Source organism: Mastigoproctus giganteus, chromosome 1 (genome assembly GCF_048544385.1).
Source record: "Mastigoproctus giganteus isolate SK-2022 chromosome 1, ASM4854438v1, whole genome shotgun sequence".
In the NCBI taxonomy this organism is placed as follows: Eukaryota; Metazoa; Arthropoda; class Arachnida; order Uropygi; family Thelyphonidae; genus Mastigoproctus; species Mastigoproctus giganteus.
In genome coordinates, this window is record NC_143575.1 from 247,452,105 (window position 1) to 247,479,827 (window position 27,723).

The 27,723-nt window shown below is 37.5% G+C and overlaps 1 protein-coding gene across 3 annotated transcripts in view; it reads left to right on the forward strand.

Annotated features, from left to right (window-relative positions):
• The window catches only part of Cog3 (conserved oligomeric Golgi complex subunit 3), a 92,385-nt gene that overhangs the window by 52,548 nt on the left and 12,114 nt on the right, over positions 1-27,723 (forward strand). For all 3 annotated transcript variants that reach the window (XM_090376765.1, XM_090376782.1, XM_090376773.1), the window contains exons 12-16: positions 581-800; positions 981-1,066; positions 3,453-3,542; positions 16,734-16,854; positions 19,280-19,362. In XM_090376765.1, coding sequence (XP_090232891.1) covers positions 581-800; positions 981-1,066; positions 3,453-3,542; positions 16,734-16,854; positions 19,280-19,362 — 600 coding nt within the window. The remainder of the gene's footprint in view (positions 1-580; positions 801-980; positions 1,067-3,452; positions 3,543-16,733; positions 16,855-19,279; positions 19,363-27,723) is intronic.

Here is a 27,723-nt window from a genome sequence, read left to right on the forward strand (position 1 = left end):
CCAATTTGCAACAACACTGGGAAGCATTTAAGTCAACATGGATCAGCATCCCTTCTGGCACCTTACTGAGTTAATTAGTTAGTTATTTGGTTTTTAGGAGCATTAGCAACTAAGGCCATATTGCTCCGGGATATGCGGTGGTCATTCCCTGACCTTTCCGCATCCTTCGTATTTGGTGGTGACTGGCTCGAACCCCGGTCTAATCAAGAAGCGTGTGCTACGCACTGCTGCTCATTCCCACCTGGCTATGGAGGCGCCTACCTTACTGAATCCATGCCACGATGAATAGATTGTTCTGAAGGCTAGAGGGATGGGATGCACTATATGCTATTAATTAGGTGTACCCCAATAAAGTGGCCAATCAGTATAAGTAGTTTTCATCCTTTAATTTCAGTGTGATGATCCCCTTTCAAATATTAATAAAAATAATATTAATGTTTTAAATTAAATAAAGTAAAGATGATTGAATATTAATAAATTTACCTTGATATTAATAAAATATTCTTTAATATGTTATAAATGTGTCTAAATAGCTGTTGGCTCTTCATTTGTTATGTTATTATTTTTTTTTAATGAAAAGAGTATTGCTGAAGGCCTTGCACTTGGAACCAGTCAGCTGAATATTGCAGAACCACCAAGAATTGAAAGTTCAGATGGTGCATTGACACAGACAGAAAGTGATGAAACTGAAGGCCCAATTATATCACCTTCTGATGAAAGATCCTCTGTAGATAATGATTCTCAGCAGCTCCCTTCCTTAGCAGACTCTTCCTCATCTTGGAAACAAAGAACTCTGAATTGTGAATAATTTTACTCTTATTTTTAAGATATAATAAAATTTTGCTTTATGAAATTTTTGAGCAACATATATTGGAATAAAGAAAGAACTTAAATTTAATTTCATGTGTAAAATGTTGGGTTACATAAATGAAATTACTACTATTTGGATTAATTTTTTTATTATTATTTTTTTAATTCAGATTCCCCTGCAGATCTTCATGGAATGTGGTATCCTACAGTAAGAAGAACATTAGTATGCCTTTCTAAACTATATCGATGTCTTGATGTAAGTAATAAAAAGGTGGATAAATGCAGAGAAATTTGTTATGTTATGAAATTAGTATTATTAATGGAATTATGACCAGTTTATGTTATTAAGATTGTTTAACCCTCCAGTAGTCACATGACAGATTGAATGTTTAAAGGGAAAGGTCCATATACCTACCACACTCTATGATTTGATGCATTTTACTTACCATTTATACTCATATACATTTTATAAAAGTTTTTTTACTACATTTTTTTTTATACATCTTTAAAAGTACCATTTGTACTTTTATGAAAAAGCAGTCAGTTTGCCAGTTTGTGAGATGAAAAACCCAGCATGTGATGGAAATTAAGGTAAAATAGGAGTGGCAAAAACAGATACAACACTAGAAATTTCAAGTAATGAGGAATAGGATACATTTTGTAAATCTTGATTTTTATTAACGAAGAACAGTTTCCAATTTAATGCAACTGTCCTGATAGGTGTCCTTTGTTTCTGGGAGAGTTTCGGGAAATAGTATATAAGATTACCACTTTGAGAATCATACCCATGATTACTACTTTGAGAATTATAATGGACTAGACATTTTAGTAGGCTCTGCTTGAATATTAAGCCTACTTTAAGAATGTCACACTCCCAGCGATGGCCGTTTTCAACAGGATAATACACTATTCCAGTTGCTGACACAAGCAGCCTTTTCCTCTTTTCTGATTGAGTAGTCACTGAATTTCAGCCCAAAAGAGCATTTATGGGATGAAGTTGAAAGACCATTGAACATGTCAACCTACCTCTGTGTACTATCCAAGGATTGAGAGATACTTTCAATTACACAGTGTTGAATGTACTAGGAAAATGTAACTGTATTTCATGGAGTTTGTGCCGAGGGTGAATCGCTATTATTTGGAGGCAAATGGTAAGCCCTTCAAAATACTAGGGCAAGTGCTCCTGATAAATTGTCTGCCAAGTGTAATTTCTTAATTATAATTTAATAATTCTCTTCGGTTTCTCTATCTGTACACAAAGCCTGTTTGTGTACAGTTGATACTTATAATTTTGCAATACTAAATCTGAAATATTTGATAAAGTTACATGTAGTTTGTATGAGTCATGATCAAAAAAGTTTGGAGACTGAACTAATATTTGAGAAATGATTAAAATATTTAGATGCAATTCCTTTGAAACACTTTTGTAACTTATGGAAGCATTCCTGATAAGTTCCTTTCAAAATTGCTAATATTTCCTGCATTGCTTTCTGAATAATTGCTTTAGTCACTGGAAATCTTTGAAGGTGCTTTAATTTGGGAAAAAAATGAAATCATAAAGTGCTAAATCCACTGAGAATGGCAGACACGGTCTTGGAGTGCTTTAAACGATATTCTTGAATGGAAAGTGCTGAGTGTGTAGGGAGCATTGTCACAATGCAGGCACCAATTCACTGAAACCCTCTTTTCTGGCTGTTTTCTCTGAACAGCATTGCACAATTGCTATAAAATTGCTTTGTAGTATTTTTGGTTAACTGTTGGTTTATTTAGGATAAATTCATAATGAGCAGTGCCCTGTGAGTCAAAAAAAAAATATGATGATGAAAGTGATCTTCACATTTGATTGAGGTTGTCGTGCATTTTTGGAAATTGTAGAAGGCAGAGTCTTCTAATAATTGGACTGGGTCTTTGTATACTATTTGTTACCAGTCATGATGGAAGAAACAAAGTGTGGGTCAGTAGCAGCATGCTGATGAAGATCCTGATATGTGAAAATTTGCTGCTCACTATGATCATAAATGAGGATGCAAGGCACAAAGTCAGCTGAAATACATCATATTCCTAAACATCATACTAAAAATTGATTGACATTACTTAAGAAATACCAGTATCACTCGCATCATAGATGCGAGTAACTATCTATGATAGTTTAACTATCATAGATAGTTAAACATCAATCTCTCCTGGTGAGATCATGAACATCAGTGATTGAATTATTGGTTTTTGAAGTGAAGGGCAGCTGAAGTTGAGGATCACTTTCGACAAACAAGTAGCTCTCTTTAAACTTTGCAAACCACTGAAAAATGTTCAAATGACATATAGCATATTTTCTGAAAGCTGTTTTAATATTTCATAATTTTATGCAAATTTACTGCTCAGTAAAATCACTCATTTTAATATGCAACAATTCAGACTGCAGATAAATGAGTGATTTACAATCTAGACAAGCCACTGAACATGTTGCAAAGTTATAATTCATTGTGACACTGATATTTATGTTAAAATAACAGTTCTAAATATTTAGTTGATTTTAGAACTGTCAGTTAACATCACATAATTAATGATGAAATTTATAATCTTGTAGGAATGTTTGAGGAAGCATATTAAATAATTTAAGGTGTGCTATCATGTATTTATTTCAGAGTTCTATCTTTCAAGGTTTATCACAAGAAGTGTTATCTGTATGCATACAGTCTTTAATATCTGCTAAGAATTCCATTTGTAAGAACAAGGTAAGAATTCCTATTCTTATAAACATTTATATCCTAAAAACTTCGATGTGTACGATATATTTTTTGCCTCCTCTATTCATACTTTTTTCCATCCTTTATTTATTTTTGAAGACAAATTTCTTAGTTAATTTTACAACAGCCAATTCTCTTTATGGAATTCAACCAGCTGGTGCATTAAAAAAAATTTACACAGACAGGCTCATAATATTCTTTCTGCACTATTCAGTACAATTTTTTGAAATAAAAGCAAAAATAAAGCAATACGAAATTAAAGGCAGTTGTGCAATTTATAATTATCACTCAAATAGATATTTTAATGTTTATGTTAAAATTATTTTGGCATGCTTTGTACATCAGTGTGCTTTCTGAGAGAGAGGGAATGATATAGTAGCAATGTTATAATCATAGGATTTCCACTATATTTGATGCTTACCTTGAAAGAAAAGTCAGGTAGAGTAAAAAGTATACAAATAATCATTAATTAAAGTTACACTCTCAAAACCTTCCATCTGATCAATTGCCAATATAGATTCCATCAGTGTCAGTCCACTGTTGATATCTTGGCTTATGTTATTCATCTTTGGACAAATTCAGAGGAATTGTGCAATCAAACTTTAGCAGTTTCTGAAGATTGTTGATCATGTTTGGCATAAAGGTTTTTTAAACAAGCTTTTATATTATGACTGTTTCTTTATTCCAAACAAGCCTTTATCTTATAGCTGTTTCTGTATCTTCTGTTTTTTGTAATTGGGTATTTATTTTCTCTCTGGCCTAGTGCAGGTAGATAGCTCTCTGTTTTCTAAATTCTCAACTAATGCTGGTGTTCTGTAAAGTTCTGTTCTTTCTCACACTATTTTTCTCTTGTATAATAATGACCTACTTCCACTGATTGAAAAAAATCGTGTACATAGTTTTTCTATTGTAGTACACTACATTGTGCCTTTCAGTTTGAGAAACTTTGCTCTGCACAAATAACTAAAACTTATTGAAAATTCACCATTTCCTTAAATGCCCTTAATTTCTTTAGAATTATTTCAGTAACATCAGTGAATTACCTTCATCTATATCCAGCTGATATAGATGAACAGTGCGCTGTTGAGTCAATTTGGTGTGACATAAGCACTGTGAAAGCAAAAATAAGAATAGGAGTGTGTTATAGGCCTAATGACTTGAATGAGTACAATGAACATGCACACAGAAATAGTGGGGTAGTAAATCAGAATGTCTTATAATGGGGGATTTTAACTTCCCAGATATTGATTGGGATTTGTAGATTGGTCACTCACACACAGGGTGCTTCCGTAGCCAGGTGGGCAGGAGCAGCAGTGGGTAGCACACGCTTCTTGATTAGACCGGGGTTCGAGCCCGTGACCACCAAATACGGAGGATGCGGAAAGGTCAGGGAATGACCACCGCATATCCCCTGAGCAATATGGCCTTAGTTGCTAATGCTCCTAAAAACCAAATAACAAACAAACTCACACACTAGTAAGACTTTTTTGGATTTATTGGATGATTGTTTTCTGCAGCAGCATGTTTGAGAGGCAACCAAAGAGGGTAATACTCTTGATCTGGTTATCAGCAGTGATCATTCGTGTATTAAGAATTTGCAGATAAAGGAACCACTAGATGGCAGTGATCACAGTGTACTGATGTGGGATTTACTTAAATATATAATTACCATCAGGGGTAAAGGAAAGGGTTTTTGCTTCCGTAAAGATGACTACAGTGGTCTCAGACAGTTTTTAAATTCTGTACAGCGGGATCAACTGATGATGTTACCAACAGCAAATTCTAAGTGAGAAATTCAAGGAATTAATCGTGGAAGCTACTAAAAGTTTCATACCTATTAAGAAATATTGTTCAAGGTTTAGGCCTAAATGGTTGTCAAATGAACTAATGAGACTTGTGGCAGAGAAGAAAAATGCATGGTATGCATATAAATTGTCAGGCGACACAGAAGCCTATGGCAGATATAAGCTAGTCTGTAATCAAGTCACAAAAGAGATTAGGCAGGCGAAGGCAGATTACGAGAAATCTTTGGCAAAGGATGCTAAAAAAAACAGTAAGGATTTCTTTACTTATATAAACTGTAAAAGGAAGGGGATTAATTTGATTGGTCCACTTGATATCGATGGTTAAACTGTTGATGATCCTGCTAAGATAGCAAACAAACTGAATGAGTATTTTGCATCTACATTCACACATGAGGAGTTATTAAGGTTTGAAAATGGCAGAAGGTTATCAAATTGTAGCAGGGTTCTTAATGATTTTGTAATAACTGAGAACAAAGTGGAGGAAAAATTGTTGAAGTTAAACATAAGAAAGGCACTTGGGGTGGATGGGATCTATCCAGTTATATTAAAGGAGGTGGCAAAGGAAATAAGCAAACCCTTAGGCCATAATTATGAGAGCATCCTTGGATTCAGGGGAGGTCCCCACAGACTGGAGATGTGCAAATGTATCCCCAATTCACAAAGGGGGATCGAAGGGTGACACGAGTAATTACAGACCAGTTTTTCTGTTCCGAGTAAAATAATGGAGTCACTGGTTAAAGATGCATTGCAGGATCATCTAGACAGGCATTGCAGGATCATCTAGACAAGACAGACGGCCTCCGTAGCCGAGTGGTCAGGAGCGGGAGTGCAGTAGCACACGCTCTTTGAGTAGATTGGGGTTCAAGCCCCTGACGGTCGATCTGCCAACCCGCACTGGACCAGCGTGGCAGATTATGGTCCATTTCCCTCAGCATGAATTGTTGAGGAGGCTTCCATCCTGCAGTGGGTTGATAATGGCTGCACTTTACCTTTTTTTTTTTACCTAGACAAGACTGCAGCAATAATTCAGACACAGCATGGGTTTGTTAAGGCAAAGTCTTGTCTGACAAATTTGATTGGGTATTATGATATGGTTACAAAGGAACTGGATGCAAAAAATAATTTTGATATCGTATACTTGGATTTCAGGAAAACCTTTGACACTGTTGCACATGGAAGACTACTGTACAAATTGAAGCAGAATGGTATTAACGGTAAGTTGCTACAATGGATAAAAGGATGGTTGAGCGGGAGAAGACAGAGGGTGGTAATCAATGGGTGCTGCTCTTCGTGGGCTAATGTTATTAGTGGAGTCCCGCAGGGTTCGGTGTTGGGTCCACTGTTGTTTTGTATATTTATCAATGATATTGATGAAGGTATGTCTGACTTAATGTCAAAGTTTGCAGATGATACAAAGGTTGGCAGGATTGTTAATGATAGTAATGGCAGTGTGCTACTGCAACAGGATCTAAAAAATTTGGGCAGATGGGCTGAGAAGGGGCAACTGAAGTTTAACCTTGACAAATGCAAAGTACTGCATATGGGTAGAAGTAACCCCAGAGAAACGTACCAACTGTGTGGTACTACACTTAGTGTGGTAGAAAATGAAAAAGACCTTGGAGTAATTGTGCAGTCAGATATGAAGTTTTCTGAGCTATAGAGACAGGCTAACAGGGCAGGTCATGGGGTTTTGTCAATGATATACAGGAATTTTGCTAGCAGGGAAAAGGAGGTGATTGTCCCTCTGTATAAGGTAATGGTCAGGCCACACCTTGAGTACTGCGTACAGGTCTGGAGGCCTCATTTTAGGAAGGATGTAGATTTGCTTGAGCATGTACAGAGAAGGGCAATAAGATCGATGAAGGGAATGAAGGGATCCTCTTACCAATAGAGGCTTAAGTTCCGCAAATTGCAATGGCTGGAGACTAGGCACCTGTGAGGTGATCTGATTGAGGTGTATAAGGCCTTGAATGGGTTGAGCACGCTGAATTCTGATGGGATTTTTCCACTTGTTCAGATTATGAACATAAGGGGACATAAATTCAAATTGAGGAAAGACCCGTAGAATAGATGTGCGGAAATTTGCCTTTAGGCAGTGGTGGTTAATTGCTGGAACAAACTTCCATCTGTCGTGGAAGTTGATAGGTTAAATAAATTTAAGGAGGAACTGGACACACATTTAGAGGGAATTGTTTTGTAAATTTTTTTTTTTTTTTTTGGCTGATGCTGCATAAGCTCATATACTTGCTTCCTTGCATCACATGCCACTACTACTACTACCTTTAGGTAATTCATACTCCGATGAGGGAGAAAAAAATCTAGTAAACCTCATTCCTTCTAAAACTCACTCTTGTACTTGCAAAAAAAAAAGTCTGCTTACCCATGCTAATCTTCAACAACACTTCTAGACAAGATTACTTATCTTTACTTGGTGATAGCCTTAACTTTATACCTCTTGGTATAAGCATATCACAGATATTACTTTTGTATTGCAAAAAACTAAGTTTTCCTTTTTCCTTCCCTTAGTGTTATTTTTCTTCTAAAGAGCTGTTGACTCTGTACAAATTTTAAATCTGCTTGCTCCACCATGGAATATTGTTCCCACATCAGAAGCATTACACCTGCCCCAGAATCTCTCCTAGACTATAAAAAAAAGGGTAGTCAGGTTAATTAATGACCCATCTCTTACCAACTCTCTCCACACTCTGTCACACAGACATTCCATTTCTGATGCATACCTTTTCAACAGATATTTCCGTGGACATTTTCCTTCTGAATTAGCATCAATAATTATACCTCTTTCTTCCAAACCAATCTGAACATGTGTCTCAATAAGTCAATATCCCTTCATTGTTCAACTCCATACTCACAGAACTAATGCTTCCTCTTTCTCATTTATCCCTTTTATTTCTATTTCCTAGGAACAACTTTTTGTTCCTAGGAAATCCTCTGTCAACAAGTATCTTCTGTCTTTTCAACCCTCGATTCATATAAAAGTACTATAGGTTCTAACACTTTCTGTGTTCAGGGTCACCATAAAATTTTAAAATATTCAGATTGGAGGTTTAAAATTTTAAATTTTTAACCTTCCCATTTCCTAGAACTTGTGTAGCATATTTGAAATTAGAACTATTTCAGCTGCCATGATGGGCCCTAGCTGCTGAGCATTCCATGGCCAAGAATTTCTGTACGTTTCTCAAAGTGTTATGTCCAAAGAGTCTTTAAGTGAATAGACTCTATTTTGCTTCAACTACCATTTTCTTTATTTATAAAGTAGAGTAGCTCTTTTGCACTACTAGAAATAGGCAGAGGCCCAGAAAGGAAATCTGCCTTTCTGTTTCGTTTTCTAACAGTACTAACAAACTAAATTAGCTGCTTGGTCACCTTGCTCTTGCCTCCTTATGGCAGGGCCAAAAGGAGCAAAACATGAACTGCGGCAATTTTCCAATGATTAAGACTGCAAATTCAAATTCTATTGATTTGCATCAACCCGATAATGACCTAACTAACCCAAAGAGACTGAGGATGGATGCTCCCCGAATAGAATATCCAAGTTTCCTGTTTCTTAATTCTTTAACAAACCAATCCATAAGCGATTTATTGTATTTGTCTTACAAAAATGTCCTTGAAAGTTTGGCTTGTTCCCCAGATTTTGCAAAGGCTGAAATCTGGCAACCTGCTGATTGAGACCACCAGCCAGAAACACTGAATCTCTTCTCAAACTCACTTCATTTTGTGGAGTTCCAGTTAAGGTGTACCCACATACCACACTCAATACCTCAAAAGGTGTAATTTCAGGATGGGACCTAATGAATTTCTTGGAGGAGGAAGTCATCCAGGAACTGCAGAATCAGATGGTCACACAAGCAAAAAAGAATTACACTGAAAAAAAGGTGGTGAGCTTATCCCAACTCACAGAATCGTACTGACATTTAGCTCACGAAACCTACATCCATCCATGAAAATCTCTCAGCATCATACTGTATCTCACCAAACCTACCTTCCTCCTTGAAAGCCGGGTATTTGAACTGTTGTATCTGTCCATGTATTCTGAACCCAGTAAGATGTTATAAGTTTTAGAATTTTGGACACTCCCAAACAGTCTGCTGAGGTGACTTAGTGTCTTCAAACTGTGGATTGAAGGAACATGTCCAATCTGACTGTAATGCCCAGTCTTTGTTTTGCTCCATTTGTAAAGGCAATTACCCAGCCTTCTCAAAAACTTGTGAACAGTGGAAATATGAGAAAAAAAATCCAGAAATACAAGATAAAAAAAGTCTCATTTCAGAAACAAGAAAATAATTACAACAACACATGCCAAGGTGTACATATGCTGAAGCCGCTCAAAGATTTCATTCAGTATCATTTCAGACTGATACATCATTTCTGCCTAGCATCTCCATTTCTTAATAGGCTCAGTCTTTGCTCTTTTCTGTACCTTAATCCTCAAAGCAACAGACTACAAATAGGGCTAACAACACACCAGTCACAATACCATCTGCCCATACAATTCCTGTAAGACCTGTCTAAACAGAAACCACAGATCCCATTAGCAAGAAACACATTGACTTCTTCCTTATGGATACTACCAAAATTTCCAGTCAAGATGATATGGACACATGACCTATATTTTCAAATAGAGATAAAATGAAAATTGATTTCCTCAAACAGACTTTCAAAAAGCAGAGCTCAACTTCTTCATTTCAATCCATGTAATGAACAACAACCTCCAATGGAATTACAGGTGGTTTTGCAGCAATATTTATGACATTCATGAGATAATTAAGCATCATAATCCAGTTGGCATCTGCTTGCAGGAGACATTTAACACCTCAAGTATCTTCCTTGATAAACAATTATACTCTTTTAACAAGGAAGACCAGTTACAAATAATGCTCATAGGGAGATAGCAATACTCCTAGATTCATGAGTCCCTTGCAAATGCATTCCTTTTCAAATCTCCATTGAAGCTGTTGCTATGTGTATAGTGATTGGTATTACTTTGACACTTGTTTTGATCTATGTGCTGCCCAATCATCCTTGTACCATTCGTGAACTTGAAGATTGTATTCTGCAATTGCCAATGCTTTCTGTTTATTGGGCGACTCTAATGGACACCATCCATTGTGGGGGCTCTCCCTATGCTGACAGACGAGATAACTCATTGAAATGTTCATTGACAGACAAAATCTAAATACTGACCCACCAACTTGCATCCATCTCCCTACAGGAACAACCTCTGCAATACATCTCTTTAACTACCCTGTTTCCTAGTATCAGGTGGATAGCTCCTAATATGTAAAATTCAAACATCAAACTCTATAACTTCAGAACTGTATAAAATGGAACATTTCTGTCACATTGAGCAAAGTACACTTCCCATGTAGCCTTTGATGAGCTAATTGTCAAATCTTGTCCCATTGTCACAGTCACTAACCACTGCCCTCATTGCTCCACTGATAATCAAAAAGCCAAATATCCTGGTATATGCCGATGACCTAAAGGTACTCACACCAATTAAGGCAAATCAAGACCCTCACCAAAACTCAGAATAGCTAACCTCCACTCTCTCATCAATATCTACTTACCTGAAACAGTTCAGTCTGTGCATCAATCCTGAGAAGTCAGAAACCATGGTCTTCTCGTTAAAGCAGCACCCAACAAAAATCCATCCAGCCTTCAGTGACCCCCCCCCCCATCTCTCTTGTTCAAAACCACATTGACCTAGGGATCAGATATGACTCAAAGCTTCTCTTCAGCCAACATATAGACCTGCTTCTCACAAAAGCTGCCAGACCAAGATAGATATGCAAGCAGCATCTACAACATGTACCCGACAAATCCACCATGGTCAGATATTGCTATAATAGTTTATCCTCCACTTCTCTATGCTGCAGAGATTTGGGAATCCACATCTTCCACTACCATCAAACCAGTGTTCTCCTCCAAGTACTGGCTTCTTAAGTGGACCTGCCACAAGCTTAGCCTACCTCCCCAACTCCGGACCACTGCTATGGCCAAAACACTCAATATCCCAAGGCTCACCTGGCTCGTTGATGAAAGGAGAATCATTACAGCCATCGAGCTCATGACTAGCCTTATCTCAACTCCCTCCCTCTGGGACAACTGTGTATGGAGGTTCTCAGTAGCACATCTGCAAGGGACTCCACAGCTATGCTCTCTTCAAATACGTCTCCACCTGTCGGACCGGTTCCTTCCTCAGCAGATGTTATCATGCATCCAAGATTTAGATGTCAACTTCAACAAGTTTAGTAGGGATCAAAAATACAGAAAAAGAATACTCAGTTGCGGATGGCCAAGGCCACCAATATTATAACCTGTGTCCCAAGCAATATGAACTCTAACTCAATCCAAGTCAATGTCAATGCACTGAATTATGCAATTCAGTATATATTCTTATGTAATGTATTTTATAACTAACTAACTAATGGATTCTGTAACTAATGGTATATACACTCACTTAATGCATTCTGTATATAGTACATTCAGTTCATTTCTTTTTCTAATACTTTATTTAATTTATCTATTATCTTATTTTATGCTTTTTGTGTATTCAGGTAACCATGTCTTTATAGTAAATTGTTAACCTCTGGCCACTGTGCCGTGACAGGTAGCTGCAACTACATTATTGTAAATCATCATCTATGTGTTGTAATAAAGATTCTTCTTCTAATATGAAACAAATACTAGCAGCTGCATCTACTGCCATCCTACAATCACAGTCAAGCATGCATAGAACAAATTTTTGGTGGAACAAGGATTGTAAGAGTGCAAAAAAATGAAACTGAGCATGGAATCTATTCCACAAATGCCCTACCACTACCAATCTTTTAAATTACAAGACTTAGAGCCAGAGCCTGACACATTAAGAAGAAAGCTAAAAGAGACCCTTGGATTTGATTTGCATCCTCAATAAAAGTGCTGATGTTAAGAATAATATGGATAAAAATAAAACAACTAAATGGCAAATTCTCCCCATTATCCTCTTCACTTTTCATCTGGGAGCTTTCTACCCCTGCAGAGATTGTGGATGCCCTAAGGACTGTATTTTCACAGTTGTCTACCTCAACTGCATGGTTCATCATTTCAGATTAAACTTGAGCTAAAAAAAATCCCAACTGAACTTCAGAACCACATCTTTACTCTATGATCAATCACTTGCTATGCTTGGACTTCAAGAAATGTCTACCTCAAAGAGCAGTGCTGCTGGTCCCAGTGGAATATATTACATAATGCTTCAACACTTAGATAATAAATCATTATCCTTACTGCCAACCTTCTACAATCACATCTTCATTGAACATTCATTCCCCAGTTCCTGGCATCACTCCTATGTACTGGCAATTTTTCCAAACCAGGAAAGATCACTCTGTTCCTCATCGCTATGGACTCATTTCTACCAGCTGCTTGAGCAGAACCCTGGAAAAAATGATGCACCATTGACTGACATAATATCTTGATTCCTAAAATCTAATCTCTGATAATTAATTTGGTTTCAGAAAAAATCAAACACCCCTAGATTGCATGGCCAAAGCTGAAACAAACATCAAGAATGCATTTATCCAAAATGAGCATCACGCTATATAGTATGCCTTAACATAGAGAAAGCCTTTGACACCATGCAGCATTTTGGTATTTTGAATCTTTATTTCCTTGACTCGAGAGGCCATTACCTTATTTCATACAAAACTTCCTTCAGCATAGATTCTCCTTTCAAGTTTGCTATTGGCAATATAGCAAATCTGTATACACGAGGAGAGAGTCCCACAAAGCTCTGTTCTCAGTGTCTTAATTGCACTAAGAATAAATCATATGACCAAAAACATTCCCAACACTGTAAACTCATAGCTCTATGTTGATGAGCTGACTGTTTCTTGCAGTTCACGAAATATAAGTTTCATTGTCAATTAAAAATATTGCGCTATGGATGGCACAGAATGGGCACGAACTGTCTTATCAGAACTCTAGTGGCTTACCCTTTTGTAATAAATTGAAGAGGCATCCTGATCCAAAGTTACACTTAAAAAAACCATCCTATCACAGTCGTGAATAGCATACATCTCATTGGTCTGATTTTCTGTAAAAGAGTATGGCTCAAGAGAAATAAGATGCAAGAAAATTAAGATGCAAAGGAAAGTAGCTAGATAAATGAAGTGAGATATTATCTTTCTACTTTCCTTTGTCCCTACATTTTATTTCTCGTGAACCATTAGTTTTACAAACACAACATCGAGATGCTACCTCCATCCTTTACCCAACCTATTCTTTGCCTTAACAAAGTTTTAGCCACTATTCATTGCTACTTTGTAAGCTATGATAATTCTTAACTATCCTGGGCAGTATGTTCTTCATGTACAAAGGGTACTAGGAAAGTTTTGCAATACAGCTTTGTTTATTTAATTTTTTCAAAGTAATTTCCTCTACATTCAATACACCTCTCCATCCTCCGAAACCAATCTTTAAACCAGTTCTGCCAAGTTTCACTAGGGAGTAAAGCACACTCGTTGTCCCAAGCCCGTAGAAGGTCCTCATCACTGGAAAACCGCCTCCCTTTTAGCTTCATTTTCACATGTGGGAACAGTGCAAAGTCGCAGGGAGCAAGGTCTGGCCTGTACGGAGGGTGCTCGAGAAGTTTCAGTCCTGTCGTGGTCAAATATTCGGTGCAGGCTTTGGCGCGGTGAGCTGGAGCATTTTCGTGATGGAGGTACCAGGTGTCCATTCTTGACTTTGGCCGCAGGTTCTTCATAGATCCAATGACTTTAGGCAGGCATTGTTCAGTATACCACTTAGCTGTGACTGTCTTCTGCGTGTCCAAAACTACACGTTCCACAATTCCACTCGATTTGAAAAATACAGCTATCATTTTTCTTCTTTACAGATCGGAATTTTCTGACAATTACGGGTGTGTCGTCATCATCAAAGACCTAAACTTTGTTTTGAGCCTTGGTCGGCAGATCGTAATAGTACAGCCAAGTCTCGTCACCTGTCACGATGTTGTTCACATACCGAGATTGTCCCTTATCAAACTTTTTTAACATCTCCCGGCACCAAGTCACACGTCGTGTCATCTGCTCTTCAGTCAGTTGATGCGGCACCCAGAGAGAACAAAGTTTCTTCACGCGCAAATGATCTTGCAGAATCGAACGAATTGCTGGTGCATTTAGGCCCAAAGTATCCTCTATCTGTTGGTAGGTCACTCACCTGTTTTCGTCAAGCATTTTCCTCACAGCAGTAACATTTTCCTCCGTAACTGATGTTCGTGGCCTTCCCGGCCTCTCAGAATCCTCCAGAGTGAAATTTCCCCTTTGGAATTCTCTATACCGCCTGAATATCGTTGTACGATGTGGACAATCATCATCTAGTGCAAGAGTCATTTCTTCTAAGCACTGGTCTATGGTTAAACCACGCACGAAATTATACCGCAAAACTGTCCTTATCTCATTTCGTGACCACGATGCCATCGCAAGCACTTTACACTCTCACTACTAATGAATAACTGAGCCCATCGACTTGGCGCGGCGGCTACTATGCACGTATGAACATGTCTCAACATGCAGCAACAAGCAGCTTCCTGTGATTCATTGTTGCGTCATATTGCAAAACTTTCCTAGTACCCTTTGTATTTAATTGTATTCATCATCACACATATCATATCCAGATGTCCTTTCAGCAATTCTATATATACTTATGCATCCCTCCAAGTATTACATATATATAATTTTCAACAATATTCTCAGTAAGCTTTTCAGCATTTTTTTCTATCTACTACCACTGATCTTTAACACTGGTCTCTAACTGTTAGTGCACCATACATATAAATATACATGTGAATGCCATTTTAACCATTTTCAGTCCTACACGGTAAGTTCCTTAATTGAACTTACCGTTTATTCCTACTTTCTATTTAACCTTACCCCATTTTTTCATCCTTTGAATTTTCTGTTCCTTTCCTGCCTCTGTAAGGACATCCATGATTTCTATGCTCTACATATAATTAAAGGCATACCTTATTCGGCCCTTTTTTTTTGCAGCTAAATTCAATCTCATTTTATAGCACATGTTCCTGAGCATACAGACCATGTTGGAAACAGAGGCCTACATATTGCTCTCTTTCACATAATTTCAATGGATGAGACAGACATTGAAATTATGAGTTATACAGCAATATGGTATCTTATATTATATTATTTTATTTTATCTCATTTCATAATCATTTTTTTTCATTTGTTTTGTTACCTCATTTCTTTTAATTCTTGATTTTTATCTTATTAACTTCTAATGTATACCATAGATTTGATAGTAACAGCCTTCTCCTATACACTTTCAATATCACTAATTATACATTATGGTTGTAGGCTTCGTTTGCGTGCCTCCGTAGCCAGGTGGGAAGGAGCTGCAGTGCGTAACACACACTTCTTGATTAGACTGGGGTTCGAGTCCGTCACCACCAAATAGGTGCTTCTGAACTTTCCTTTCTTGAGAACCATGTTTTTCTTTTTAACGAAGCTAAAGTTATTAATATACAAAATGAATATATAAAACTCTTAATAGCTGAAACACTTGAAATTAAGTTAAATTTTAATTCTATAAATGTTCATAGACCATACATGATTTCGGATTCGTGGACCTTTACGCACATGTGTGAATAGTGGTATTCACATTGGTTAACAAAAATAATCTTGATGTGGGGTAGTATTAAATTTTTTATAAGAGAGTGGATATTGTTAAGTTTGTCATTTTACTTCTTGTGAGCACAGATTTCAAACTGAAATAACTTAGTCACTTATAAAGAAGTTTAACTAAAAATGAGGAAAATTTGATAATTGTCTTCAATTCCCGGTCTGTGATTGCAAGTTAGTTTAGTCTTGGGTTGTTCAGTGTGCATCAACTACGCTTTGCTTTTCCTTTCTTAGCAGTTGATAGATAATGGGAATTGAACACAAGAGTAGTTTTTTAAATAAAACCATATGTATTGATAATAAATTTTATGGATAATATCGCATTACTAACTTTAACCTTTTTTTCATAATGGATTAACTGGTAAGTTGGGGGTGAGTGTTGGTTGAAGAGTATTCCTATAGTAAGGTATGAGAATTTCTCTTATATTTATATATTGGATAATTTGTACTTTGGTATCATAATAATATAATTTTTAATAGAATCATTTCATTTTTAAAAGAAAATACTCAAATAAAAAGTTTTCTAAAAATCAATTAAATCACTAACTAAATAACAAATTCTTAATATTTTTTAAAATTTATCACATTATGTAACAAATGATTTTAATCATTTTTTATTATTTTACACAATTCTTGAATAATTATGACATAATTAATTTAATTTTTTTTTTCAGACTCCACTGGATGGAGAATTGTTTCTGATTAAACATTTGCTAATTTTAAGAGAACAGATTGCTCCATTTCAGGTGGATTTCTCTATAAAAGAAACTTCATTAGACTTCAGTAGAATGAAATGTTAGTTCATTTTCTCTCTCTCTCTCTCTCTCTCTCTCTCTCTCTCTCTCTCTCTCTCTCTCTCTCTCTCTCATTTGTATTGTATAAAAGTAGTTTAAAATTAGAGTATACCATAATACCTTGTATAACGTGGTTAACTGGTTCCAAGGAAGTACTGAGCTATAGAAAAACCATGCATTTTTAGAAATGTTTATTACTGAAAGCCAGCAACAATTTTGGCTACACGAAAAGCATGCAAAATTTCAATAAATTTGCCATAATAGCATTTGTATTGTTGCTTGCTCGGTAAACATACAGTGGGTGTTATCGGTCTGCAGTAGAAGTTGAATCCCATGGGAGCTTGAAACCCTCTCGAATTGGAGGGGGAGTGTTCTGGCATCATAAAATATGTTCATAACTTAGTTTCACCGGTAAACTTTTTCGAAGTTTGCTGTGCTTCTTGTGTGGGCTTTCATTACCTTTGCCTTTTTTTTCTTAATAAACAGTTTATCCACTAGTCCACCAGTGATTCTAAAGAAAAAAGGTCAGGTTATCCCCTCCACTTTGGGAGGGGGTAACCTGACCTTTTTTGCCCCCTCCACTTTGGGAGGGGTTCAACCTCCCATGGATTCAATTTCTACTCCTGACCAATAACACCCACTGTACAATACAAATGCAGTTACAACAAAGTACTGTTGTTACCGGCAAATTTATCAAAATTCTGCATGCTTCTCGTGGGCTTTCTTTACCTTCACCACAGTTTTTTATTGTTTTTTTTAAAAAGTTCAACAATGAAGTTTGTACACACTTTTTCTTGTTTCTCACTATGCGTGCCTCTATAACAATGAACTCCATTTTCTATAGCATGTCAAACTTTAGAGCTTCGTTTGATGTTAGGATCACCATTCATAAGAAAATCAGAAACATTTCAACCTTCCCGAGCAACATCGAAAGATCGTTAATGAAAATTCCCTTGTAGACACCTGGACATTTTCATCATTTTTTTTCTTCATCTTTGTATGCTCCCACTCCTCAATTTGCAGAAGAGTTTCATCATCAAGCTCTTGTGAATGCAATTCCACATATTGGCGTATATCTGTGGCATTTAAATTCTCAAATCCGAGATCATTTCCAAGCCGAGCGATGTTTTTGGAAATGTTATTAATTTGTGTTTCAAATTCCTTTTGTTTTTAATTGCAGTTCTAACTAATGACTCGTTCATTCCTTTATCACATGCTATTTTAGCAAATGGTGCACCACCTTCGTGACTCTTTATAATTTCAAGTTTTTGTTCTAGTGCTAACCATTTACGTTTGTTTGATGCACTATCTTGTTGGCCTTTCCTTTTTTCACTCATAATTCCTGTATTAATAAAATACTTTTCACAATGCAAACTGCAAGATAGAGTCAGTACAACTGCGAGAAACTGAGACGATAACAAGCAAACACAACTGCCCTCCAACTACACTAACACAATACTGAAGTGTGAACTGCATGCAGGAACATTGCCACACACACAGTGTTGTTGCATGCGGCAATGTAGCAGTTACAGCCGACAACTGATTTTGACATTCAGATGTTTTAAAATTATAAATTGTGTTGTAGCAAAACCTGCGCTGGTCAAAACTGCGTTACACATGCATTACAATTCACAAGTGATGCAGTTTTTTTGTCCACCACTGTATGTATGTATGCAGTAAAACCTGGTCAAGGACTGAAATACATGTTTTGATTTAAACAGGTTTGATTTATCTGTACGAGATTAGAACATGTCTGTATTAATTAATCATGGAATTCTTATTAATGCTGTACAGAATTTTTATAATTTTCATTTAAAATAATAATCATTTAGTTTTTTTATGGTAAACGTTTGTGAATAGATGAACATTAAAAGGATATGTGCTCTAGACATTGGTTTCAAACCCACTCATTTCATTTTGCTCCAACGTTGGAGATCATGTTTAATAGTAAGGTGAGCTGTATTGAACTGCTATTTGAGGCATGTTCAACTCATGGACACATCTCTAAGTAGACTTTTGTTTGTATATGGGCCTCTTATATGCCGTATGTTTTATCAGTGATATGAGAACAACCTGGATTCTCCCCTTGCAGACATAGCCTTTGCTTTCAAATTGTTTGCACAAATTGTAAATTGGCTTATGTTGTTGAAGGTTCATTATTATATTATGTGTAGAAAAATTGTTGGACATGGTCACTGAATTTGTCTTCACAAACTAGGTGACATAAAGTGCCTTTACCCATGAAGAAGCATTTTAATAAAAATTGCATTAAAAAAATCAGAATTTCTGAATTTTCTAGTTTCACACTTGTATGTGAAACAGCTCAATTTCATAGTTTCAATTACTTTTACATTTACCCTATGATACATCACCCTTTATGATGGCATCCTATTATTTGTTTATATATATTTTTTTCTCTTTTACAGCTGCTGCGTATAGTTTTTTGCAAAGGAAATCTTATTTATTTTCTCTGAGTTCTAACAATGCCCTTCTAGAATTTCTTCTCCAGGTGAGTAGAAATAAAAATTGACCATTACCTTTAAGAATTGTCATAATCATTATCAGCCATTTTCAATTCACTGCAGGATGAAGGCCTCTTCAGCAACTTTCCAGTTCCTTCCGTTTTGTGCAATGGCCATCCATTTACTACCCATGAACTTGAGAATTTCATCTGTTCATCTCCATTTGTTGTCTTCCAGGATTTCTCTTAGCTCCTCTTGGGTACCATTCTGTTATTTACTTAGTCATCATGTCTTCGAGCTATGTGTCCTGCCCAAGACCATTTCAGTTCTTTAGTTTTGATAAGAATGTCCTTTATTTGTGTTTGCTACCTAATCCGTGTGTTTCTCTTCTTATTTAACAGTCTAATTCCTAATATAATTTGTTCCATTCTTTGTTGTGTAGTTTTCAGCTTCTCTTCCATTCTTTTGGTGAGTGTCCAAGTTTCACTTCCATAAGTCATGGTGGGGAATATACATTGGTTCATTATTTTACGTTTCAGACAAATTGGGATATTGATCCTCAGTATGTGACTATATTTCCTGAATGCTATCCATGTGAAATTTATTCTTCTCTTGACTTCCAGCCATTTATCATTATTACAGCTAATGACTTGTCCCAGATAAGTATATGAATCCAACTCTTCAATTACTGCTCCTTCAATCATTATATCCCTTTCTGTGGCATACTTGTTCATCATTACTTTTGTTTTAGCCATATTCATTTTTAGTCCGAAATCCTTACTAACTGCATAATTCATTAAGATTTTTCTCTAATTCTTCGAGATTGTGGCTTATGATCACAGTGTCATCTGCTTATCGTAAATTATTTTGGTACTCTCCATTCACATTGACTCCTTTCTGAGACCAATCCAATCTTCTTCAAGGGTAGCAGTAAACAACTTTGGAGTTATTATGTCTCCTTGTCGAATTCCTTTCTCAATTTTTAATTTGCTACTGTCTTTGTCTAGTCTAATAAAGGAGGTAGCGTTCTCATATATTTTCTTCAAAATCGTAACATATGGGGTAGCTATGCCTTGTCTTTCCAGTGCCCAAAACATTGCCTTATGCTGTATGGAGTCAAATGCCTTTTCATAATCCACAAATGCCAGGCATAATGGTGTTTTATATTCATTTGTTTTCTCCGTTTAGCTGCAATATTACGTGAAGGTGATCCATAGTTGAGAATCCTGTCCTAAAGCCAACTTGTAGATGTGGGATAACGAGCCAATTGGTCTATAATTTCCAATTTCTGATTTATCTCCTTTCTTATGCAGCAAAATTATGATTGCATTATTCCACTTCTTAGGCATCATGCCTTTCGTAATGTACTTTGTGAAGAGTCTTGCCAGTTTCTGTGTCATGTCTTTTCCTCCTAATTTTAACAACTCTACAGTAACTTCATCTTCACCTGGGGTTTTTGATTCTTCATAATCCCAGAGAAATGTACCAATTGTGTGGTACTACACTTAGGGTGGTATAAAATAAAGATCTGGGAGTAATTGTTCAGTCAGATATGAAGTTTTCTGAGCAGTGCAGATATGCTGCCAGAGTAGGTCATGAGGTCTTGTCAATGATATACAGGAATTTTGCAGGCAGGGATAAGGAGGTGATTATCCCCTTGTATAAGGCAATGGTTGGGCCACACCTTTGAGTACTGCGTACAGGTCTGGAAGCCTCATTTTAGGAAGGATGTAGGATTGCTAGAACGAGTATAGAGAATGGCAACAAGACTAATGAGGGGATCAAAGGGATGTTCTTATGAAGAAAGGCTTAAAAGTTCTGCATATTGCAGCGTCTGGAGAGTAGGCACTTGCAAGGCAATCTGATTGAGGTGTATAAGGCCTTGAACGGATTGAGCAGGCTCAGTGCTGGTAGGATTCTTCGTGTTGCTCAGATTACAAACGTGAGGGGGCATAAACTGAAACTGAGGGAAGAGGCTCAAAGCAAAAGGCTCAAGCTAATGGAAGTGCTGTGGCTCAGAGCAGAACTGAGGGGGCAGTTGTCCTCTGACTCACAGCCTTATAAAATGCACTGTTTGCTTGATGTTTGCAGAGCAATCGGGTATGGGACATGATACTGCCATGGGGGATGTCTTTGTGTGTGCGCGCGATGCAAGGAGTGTAACTATATCAGGCAACAACTCGGCGTTCTTGTGGGCCTATATGAGAGCTTGAAGGACAGGGTGGATGCCCTCGAAGAAACTAAATTGAGGGGCCCATCAAGCTCTCAGCTGCCCACATCAACTCCAGAGCTTGCACTTGGGCATCACGTGACACAGAGACAACCCCCAAGGCAGAATGCGCTGGTCCCGAAGGAACTAGTAGTTGTTGGTGACTCTATTGTCAGGGAAACGGGGAACATGCTTGGTAAAAAGGATAGGTGGAACAGGACCAGGGTATGTCTGCCAGGGGCAAAGGTTGATGACGTTGTAGAGCGGATATCATCTTTTAAGGGCACAAAAGGTGATATAGTTGTACACGTTGGCACTAATAATATTAAGAGTAGGAGACCGGCAGAATTACTTAACAAATACAGGTTACTGTTGAACAAAAGCCGAGAATTAGGGTTCAATTTGAAAGTGTCTGCAATTCTGCCCAGACACGATAGGAGGGAGTATATGATGAGAGCCTTGTCGATCAATTCGGCCCTGGAAAGATTGTGCAAGGCTCAAGGGGTAGAATTTTTTTCAGCCTGGACTGTACTTGTTAACAGGAGAGATTGCTTCTACAGGGATGGGATACACTTAAATAGAAAGGGTGCAAGAATATTTGCTGATGCTATCGAGGCAGTGTTAGGTGGGTCGGAAAACTGCTAGCTTGGGGGGAGACAAAGACCAATAGATTTACAGTAGCCACTGGCAGAGGTGAAAGAGATTCTTGCACTGCTTCTATTAGAATGAGAAGAAGCCTGAAAAACAAGATGCATGATATTTCAGAGACTGCTGGGAGCCATTGCGGTACAAGTAAACACATGGGTTGTGTTAGGGTAGCTAAGAATAGAAACAGGTGCAGGTATACTTGCGTGTACACCAATGCTAGGAGTTTAGTAAATAAATTTGATGAATTTGAGGTATTGCTCAAAACATCAAAGGCAGATATTGTTGGGATATCAGAGATGTGGTGTCACACAGATATAAGGGATGCAGAACTGCAAATTGGGGAGTACAACGTCTACAGAAAGGATAGACAGGATAGGAAGGGGGGAGGGGTTATGCTATTAGTTAAGAAACACATAAAAACCAAGGAAGTGAAGCCAGTCGACATCGCTGGACAGTGCAGTGTTGAGTCAGTTTGGTGTGACATAAGCATTAGGAGATCAAAATTGAGAGTAGGAGTGTGCTATAGGCCTAATGACTCTGATGAGTATAATAAGAAACTGTACAGGGAAATAGAGTGGGCCAGTAAATCAGAGAGTCTTATAATGGGGGATTTTAATTTCCCAGATATTGACTGGAATTTGTGGGTTGGTCACTCACACACTAGCAAGGCTTTTGTGGATTTATTGGATGATTTTCTACATCAGCATGTTCGGGAGGCAACTAGAGGGAGTAATACTCTTGATTTGATTATCAGCAGTGATTCTTCATGCATTAAGAATCTGCAGATAAATGAACCACTAGGTGGCAGTGATCGGGAGGCAACTAGAGGGAGTAATACTCTTGATTTGATTATCAGCAGTGATTCTTCATGCATTAAGAATCTGCAGATAAATGAACCACTAGGTGGCAGTGATCACAGTGTGCTGAAGTGGGATTTACTCAAAGAGGTAACTACCATTAGGGGTAAAAGGAAGGGTTATTGCTTCCGTAAAGGCGACTACGATGGACTGAGACAGTATTTAAATTCTATACAGTGGGACCAACTGATCATGTTACCAACAGCAAATTCAAAATGGGAAGCATTCAAAGAACTTATCTTGGAAGCTACTAGGCTTTACATACCAACTAAGAAATATTGTTCAAGGTTTAGGCCAAAATGGATGTCAGATGAACTAATGAGGCATATGGCAGGGAAGAAAAATGCATGGGATACTTACAAATTAACACATGACACAGAAGCCTATGATAGATACAAGTTGATATGCAACCACGTTACAAAGGAGGTTAGGCAGGCGAAGGCAGATTACGAGAAATCCTTGGCAAGGGATGCAAAGAAAAACAGCAAAGAGTTCTTTACTTATGTAAACTCTAGAAGGAAGGGGATGAATCAAATTGGTCCACTTGATATTGATGGGTCAACTGTTGATGATCCTGTTCAGGTAGCTAACAAACTAAATGAATATTTTGCATCGACATTCACACATGAGGAGTTATTCAGCGAGGGGAATGCCAGAGGTGTATTCAACTCTAGCAGTAAGCTACAGAATCTTGAAATAACTGGGAGTAAAGTGGAGGAGAAACTGTTGAAGATAAACACAAGAAAGGCACCCGGGGTGGATGGGATCTATCCAGTTATATTAAAGGAGGCAGCAAAGGAAGTAAGCAAACCCTTAGCCATAATTATGAGAGCTTCCTTGGACTCAGGGGAGGTACCCATAGACTGGAAATGTGCAAATGTACCCCAATTCACAAAGGAGGATCAAAGGCTGACACAAGTAATTATAGACCTGTGAGCTTAACTTCTGTTCCAGGAAAATTAATGGAGGCACTGGTTAAAGAAGCACTGCAGGATCATTTAGACAAGACTTCAGTTATAGCTTGGACAGAGCATGGTTTTGTTAAGGGGAAGTCTTGCCTGACCAATTTGATTGGATACTATGATGCAGTCACAAAAGAACTGGATGCAGGGAATAGCTTTGATATTATATACTTGGATCTTAGAAAGGCTTTTGATACTGTTGCACATGGAAGACTGCTACACAAATTGGAGCAGTGTGACATTGGAGGCAAATTGCTGTTATGGATAAAGGGGGGGTTGAAGGGGAGAAGACAGAGAGTGGTAATCAATGGACACTGCTCATCGTGGACTAATGTTATTAGTGGAGTCCCTCAGGGCTCAGTGTTGGGTCCATTATTGTTTTCTGTTTTTATAAATGATATTGATGATGGTATATCAAGCTTAATGTCCAAGTTTGCAGACGATACAAAGGTTGGCAGGGTTGTCAAGGACACTACTGACACTATGCTGCTGCAACAGGATCTGGAAAGGTTGAGCAGTTGGGCTGAGAGGTGGCAAATGAAGTTTAACATTGACAAATGTAAAGTGCTACACATGGGAAACAGCAACCCCAGAGCAACGTATCAACTCTGTGGTACTACACTGACAGTGGTAGAGAATGAAAGGGACTTCGGGGTGGTTGTGCAGGCAGATATGAAGTTCTCTGAGCAGTGCAGACGGGCTGCAAGAGTAGCTCGTGGAGTATTGTCAATGATATACAGGAATTTTTCCAGCAGGGATAAGGAAGTGATTATTCCCTTGTATAAGGCAATGGTCAGGCCACACCTTGAGTACTGTATACAGGTCTGGAGGCCTCATTTCAAGGATGTAGAGCTGCTGGAACGAGTACAGAGAAGGGCAACAAGATTAGTGAATGGAACAAAGGGGTGCTCTTACGAAGAAAGGCTTAAGTTTTGCAAATTACAGTGTCTGGAGACTAGGCACCAGCGAGGTGATCTGATAGAGGTGTATAAAGCCTTGAATGGTTTGAGCATGCTCAATGCTGATGGGATTCTTCCTCTAGCTCAGAAAAATCACCTGAGAGGGCATAAATTCAAATTGAGGAAAGACAGATGTAGGATAGACGTGCAAAAATTTGCCTTTAGCCAGCGGGTGGTTGGTTGGTGGAACAGACTTCCATCCCTTGTAGTGGAGGTTGATAGCCTAAATAAGTTTAAGGCTCAGCTGGACAGGTATTTTGAACGAACAGAAGGGTGAAGTGGAAGTGGGTTTTTTTTTCTTTTTATTTTTTGGCTGATGCTGCATAAGCTTGCTTTCTTGCATCAAATGCCTCTACTAATGCTAATGCTGTCAAATAGATGTGCGATAATTGCCTTTAACCAGTGGGTAGTTGATTACTGGAACAAACTTCCAGCTGTCATTGTGGAATTCATATCTTAAATAAATTCAAGGCAGAACTAGACAAACATTTGGAACAAATAGATAGGTGAAATGGGAAGGTTTTTTTTTTTTTTTTTGGCTGTTGCTGTATAAGTTTGCTTTCTTGCATCATATGCCTCCACTAATGCTAATGCTTTCCAAAAATTGTTGTATTCCTCATTGATATCTTGGTCCGGAAAAGTTTTCAGAAGCTCAAACTTGTTCTTAAGTTCCAATACATACTTTTTCTTCTCTTCTGCTATCTCAAAGACCTTTCTATTATTTATTCGATTAAATTTTTTCCTTTCTTTTCTTATATTTTATTAAGTGTGCATCTTACCATTCTGTGATGACTTCCAACGTTTACCTTGTTTGGAATGGTAACATTGTTCACAATATATCTTCTGTTAGTTGATAATCCATTTGGACTTCCATGTCCACTCTTTGTTCACCCTTTTCTTGAAAAAAGTGTTCATTATTGACGTTCCTTGAGATTTGCAAATTCCACAAGTTCTTTCATTTATTTCACCAATTCCAAAATTTCCTATAGTTCCCCTTTCTGCACTTTGTCTCTTTCCAACCTTAGCATTGAAGTCCCCCATAATAATAGATGTAGTGAGTTTTCTGTTCATCTAGAAGTCTCTCAATTTTAGTGTACATTTCTTTAACCTCTTCATCATCATGGCTCGATGTTGGTGCATATATCATTATAAACTTAAGAATTGTACTACATTGTACGTGGTAAAATAAAGAAAACTGCATTTGAATATGTTCACATTTTTAAATCATCTTCCACTTATTTAAAAAAAAGGTATAGAAGGGTTTCAACTTGTAATTTGTTCTCCACAAATTTCCTTGGTGTTTTATGTACACATCTGTTCTTAATAAATATTCGGATCGTGTTTGATTTGTGTGAAATATTTGTGTAAAATATTGTGTAGAATATTTGTGCAAGAGCATACCCCCTACTGATAAAACAGGTCCTGGGATACTTGTATTCCTACATTCATATGTGCAAAAATGCTTCTAGTAAAACCAGTAAATATAGCCTTTTATGAGTGATGGTATCAGGAAGTATGTGTGTAAATTGTGGCATACACTACCGTACTGAAAGTATTGGGACACCATCATTTTTGCAAAAAACACAAGTTTTAATGAATTAAACAAATGAATAAGGTATGTAGGCCTACCTTTGGCCAAAATGACTGCACTCTGTAGTGGAATACTTTTGACCAGTTCTTTATAATAAGTAGCAGGAATTTGTGCTCATTCCTTCATTACAGTTGCCAGTGGCACCTCTGTAGCTGGGTGGGCAGGAGCAGCAGTGCATAGCACATGCTTCTTGATTTGACTGGGGTTTGAGCCTGTGACCACCAAATACGGAGGTGTTGGAAAGGTCAGGGAATGACCACCGCATATCCCGGAGCAATATGGCCTTAGTTGCTAATGCTCCTAAAAACCAAATAACAAATAACGGTTGCCAGTTCAGCTGTAGAATGTGGTGGTGGGCCATTACTTACAGATGTAAGTAATGGCCCACCACTTACAGATGTAATGGCCCATTACTTACAGATGTAAGTAATGGCCCACCATGGACAGGGTCATTACTTACAGATGTAATGCATGTAATGCCCTCATCTGGCATTACATCTGTAAGTGGATATCATTCCAAAGGTGTTTGATCTGATTTAGATCTGAACTCTGGGCCAGCCAAGCAGGTTGTTAGAGTTTCCTCAGACCAGGCTTTTGCTATTCACTGTATGGGATGGAGCCATTATGTTAGAATGTGGTCTTATTTCCATAGAACTGCTAAAGTGTGAGCATGACAAAATGAAGATTCTGTGACTTCGAATTTCAGAACTACTACTCTAATTTATGCTCATAGTAAAGAAATTACTTCTTGGTAGCTTAAACCTAGATATTAACATCTAGGTTTGTGCACTCTAATCATTCTTCCCCATACCCATATGCACAAGTTTGTCTAAATCAGGGCAAATGCATTTTTTTTGGATTTGTTCACCACCTGCAAAAATATTTAGTGCTGCTAGGTTTGAAGAAAAAAATCACAGCATTCAAATACAAAAAAGTTCATTTTTTGCTTTGAACACTGCATTCTGTGGCAAGTAAAATTCACAACCTCATTGTGACATATATAATGTCACAGCTCTTTAAGAATTCATATGATAAAGGAAATATCCTTGTTTATTTAACTTGTGGAAGATATCCCTTGGTCTTGGTTAGACAAGTAAAAGATATGTGCAGATTATGTGTGTGTACTTATTCAAAATGAATTCTTAGGAGCATTTTTCAAAATGTGTAGGATACATTTTGAAT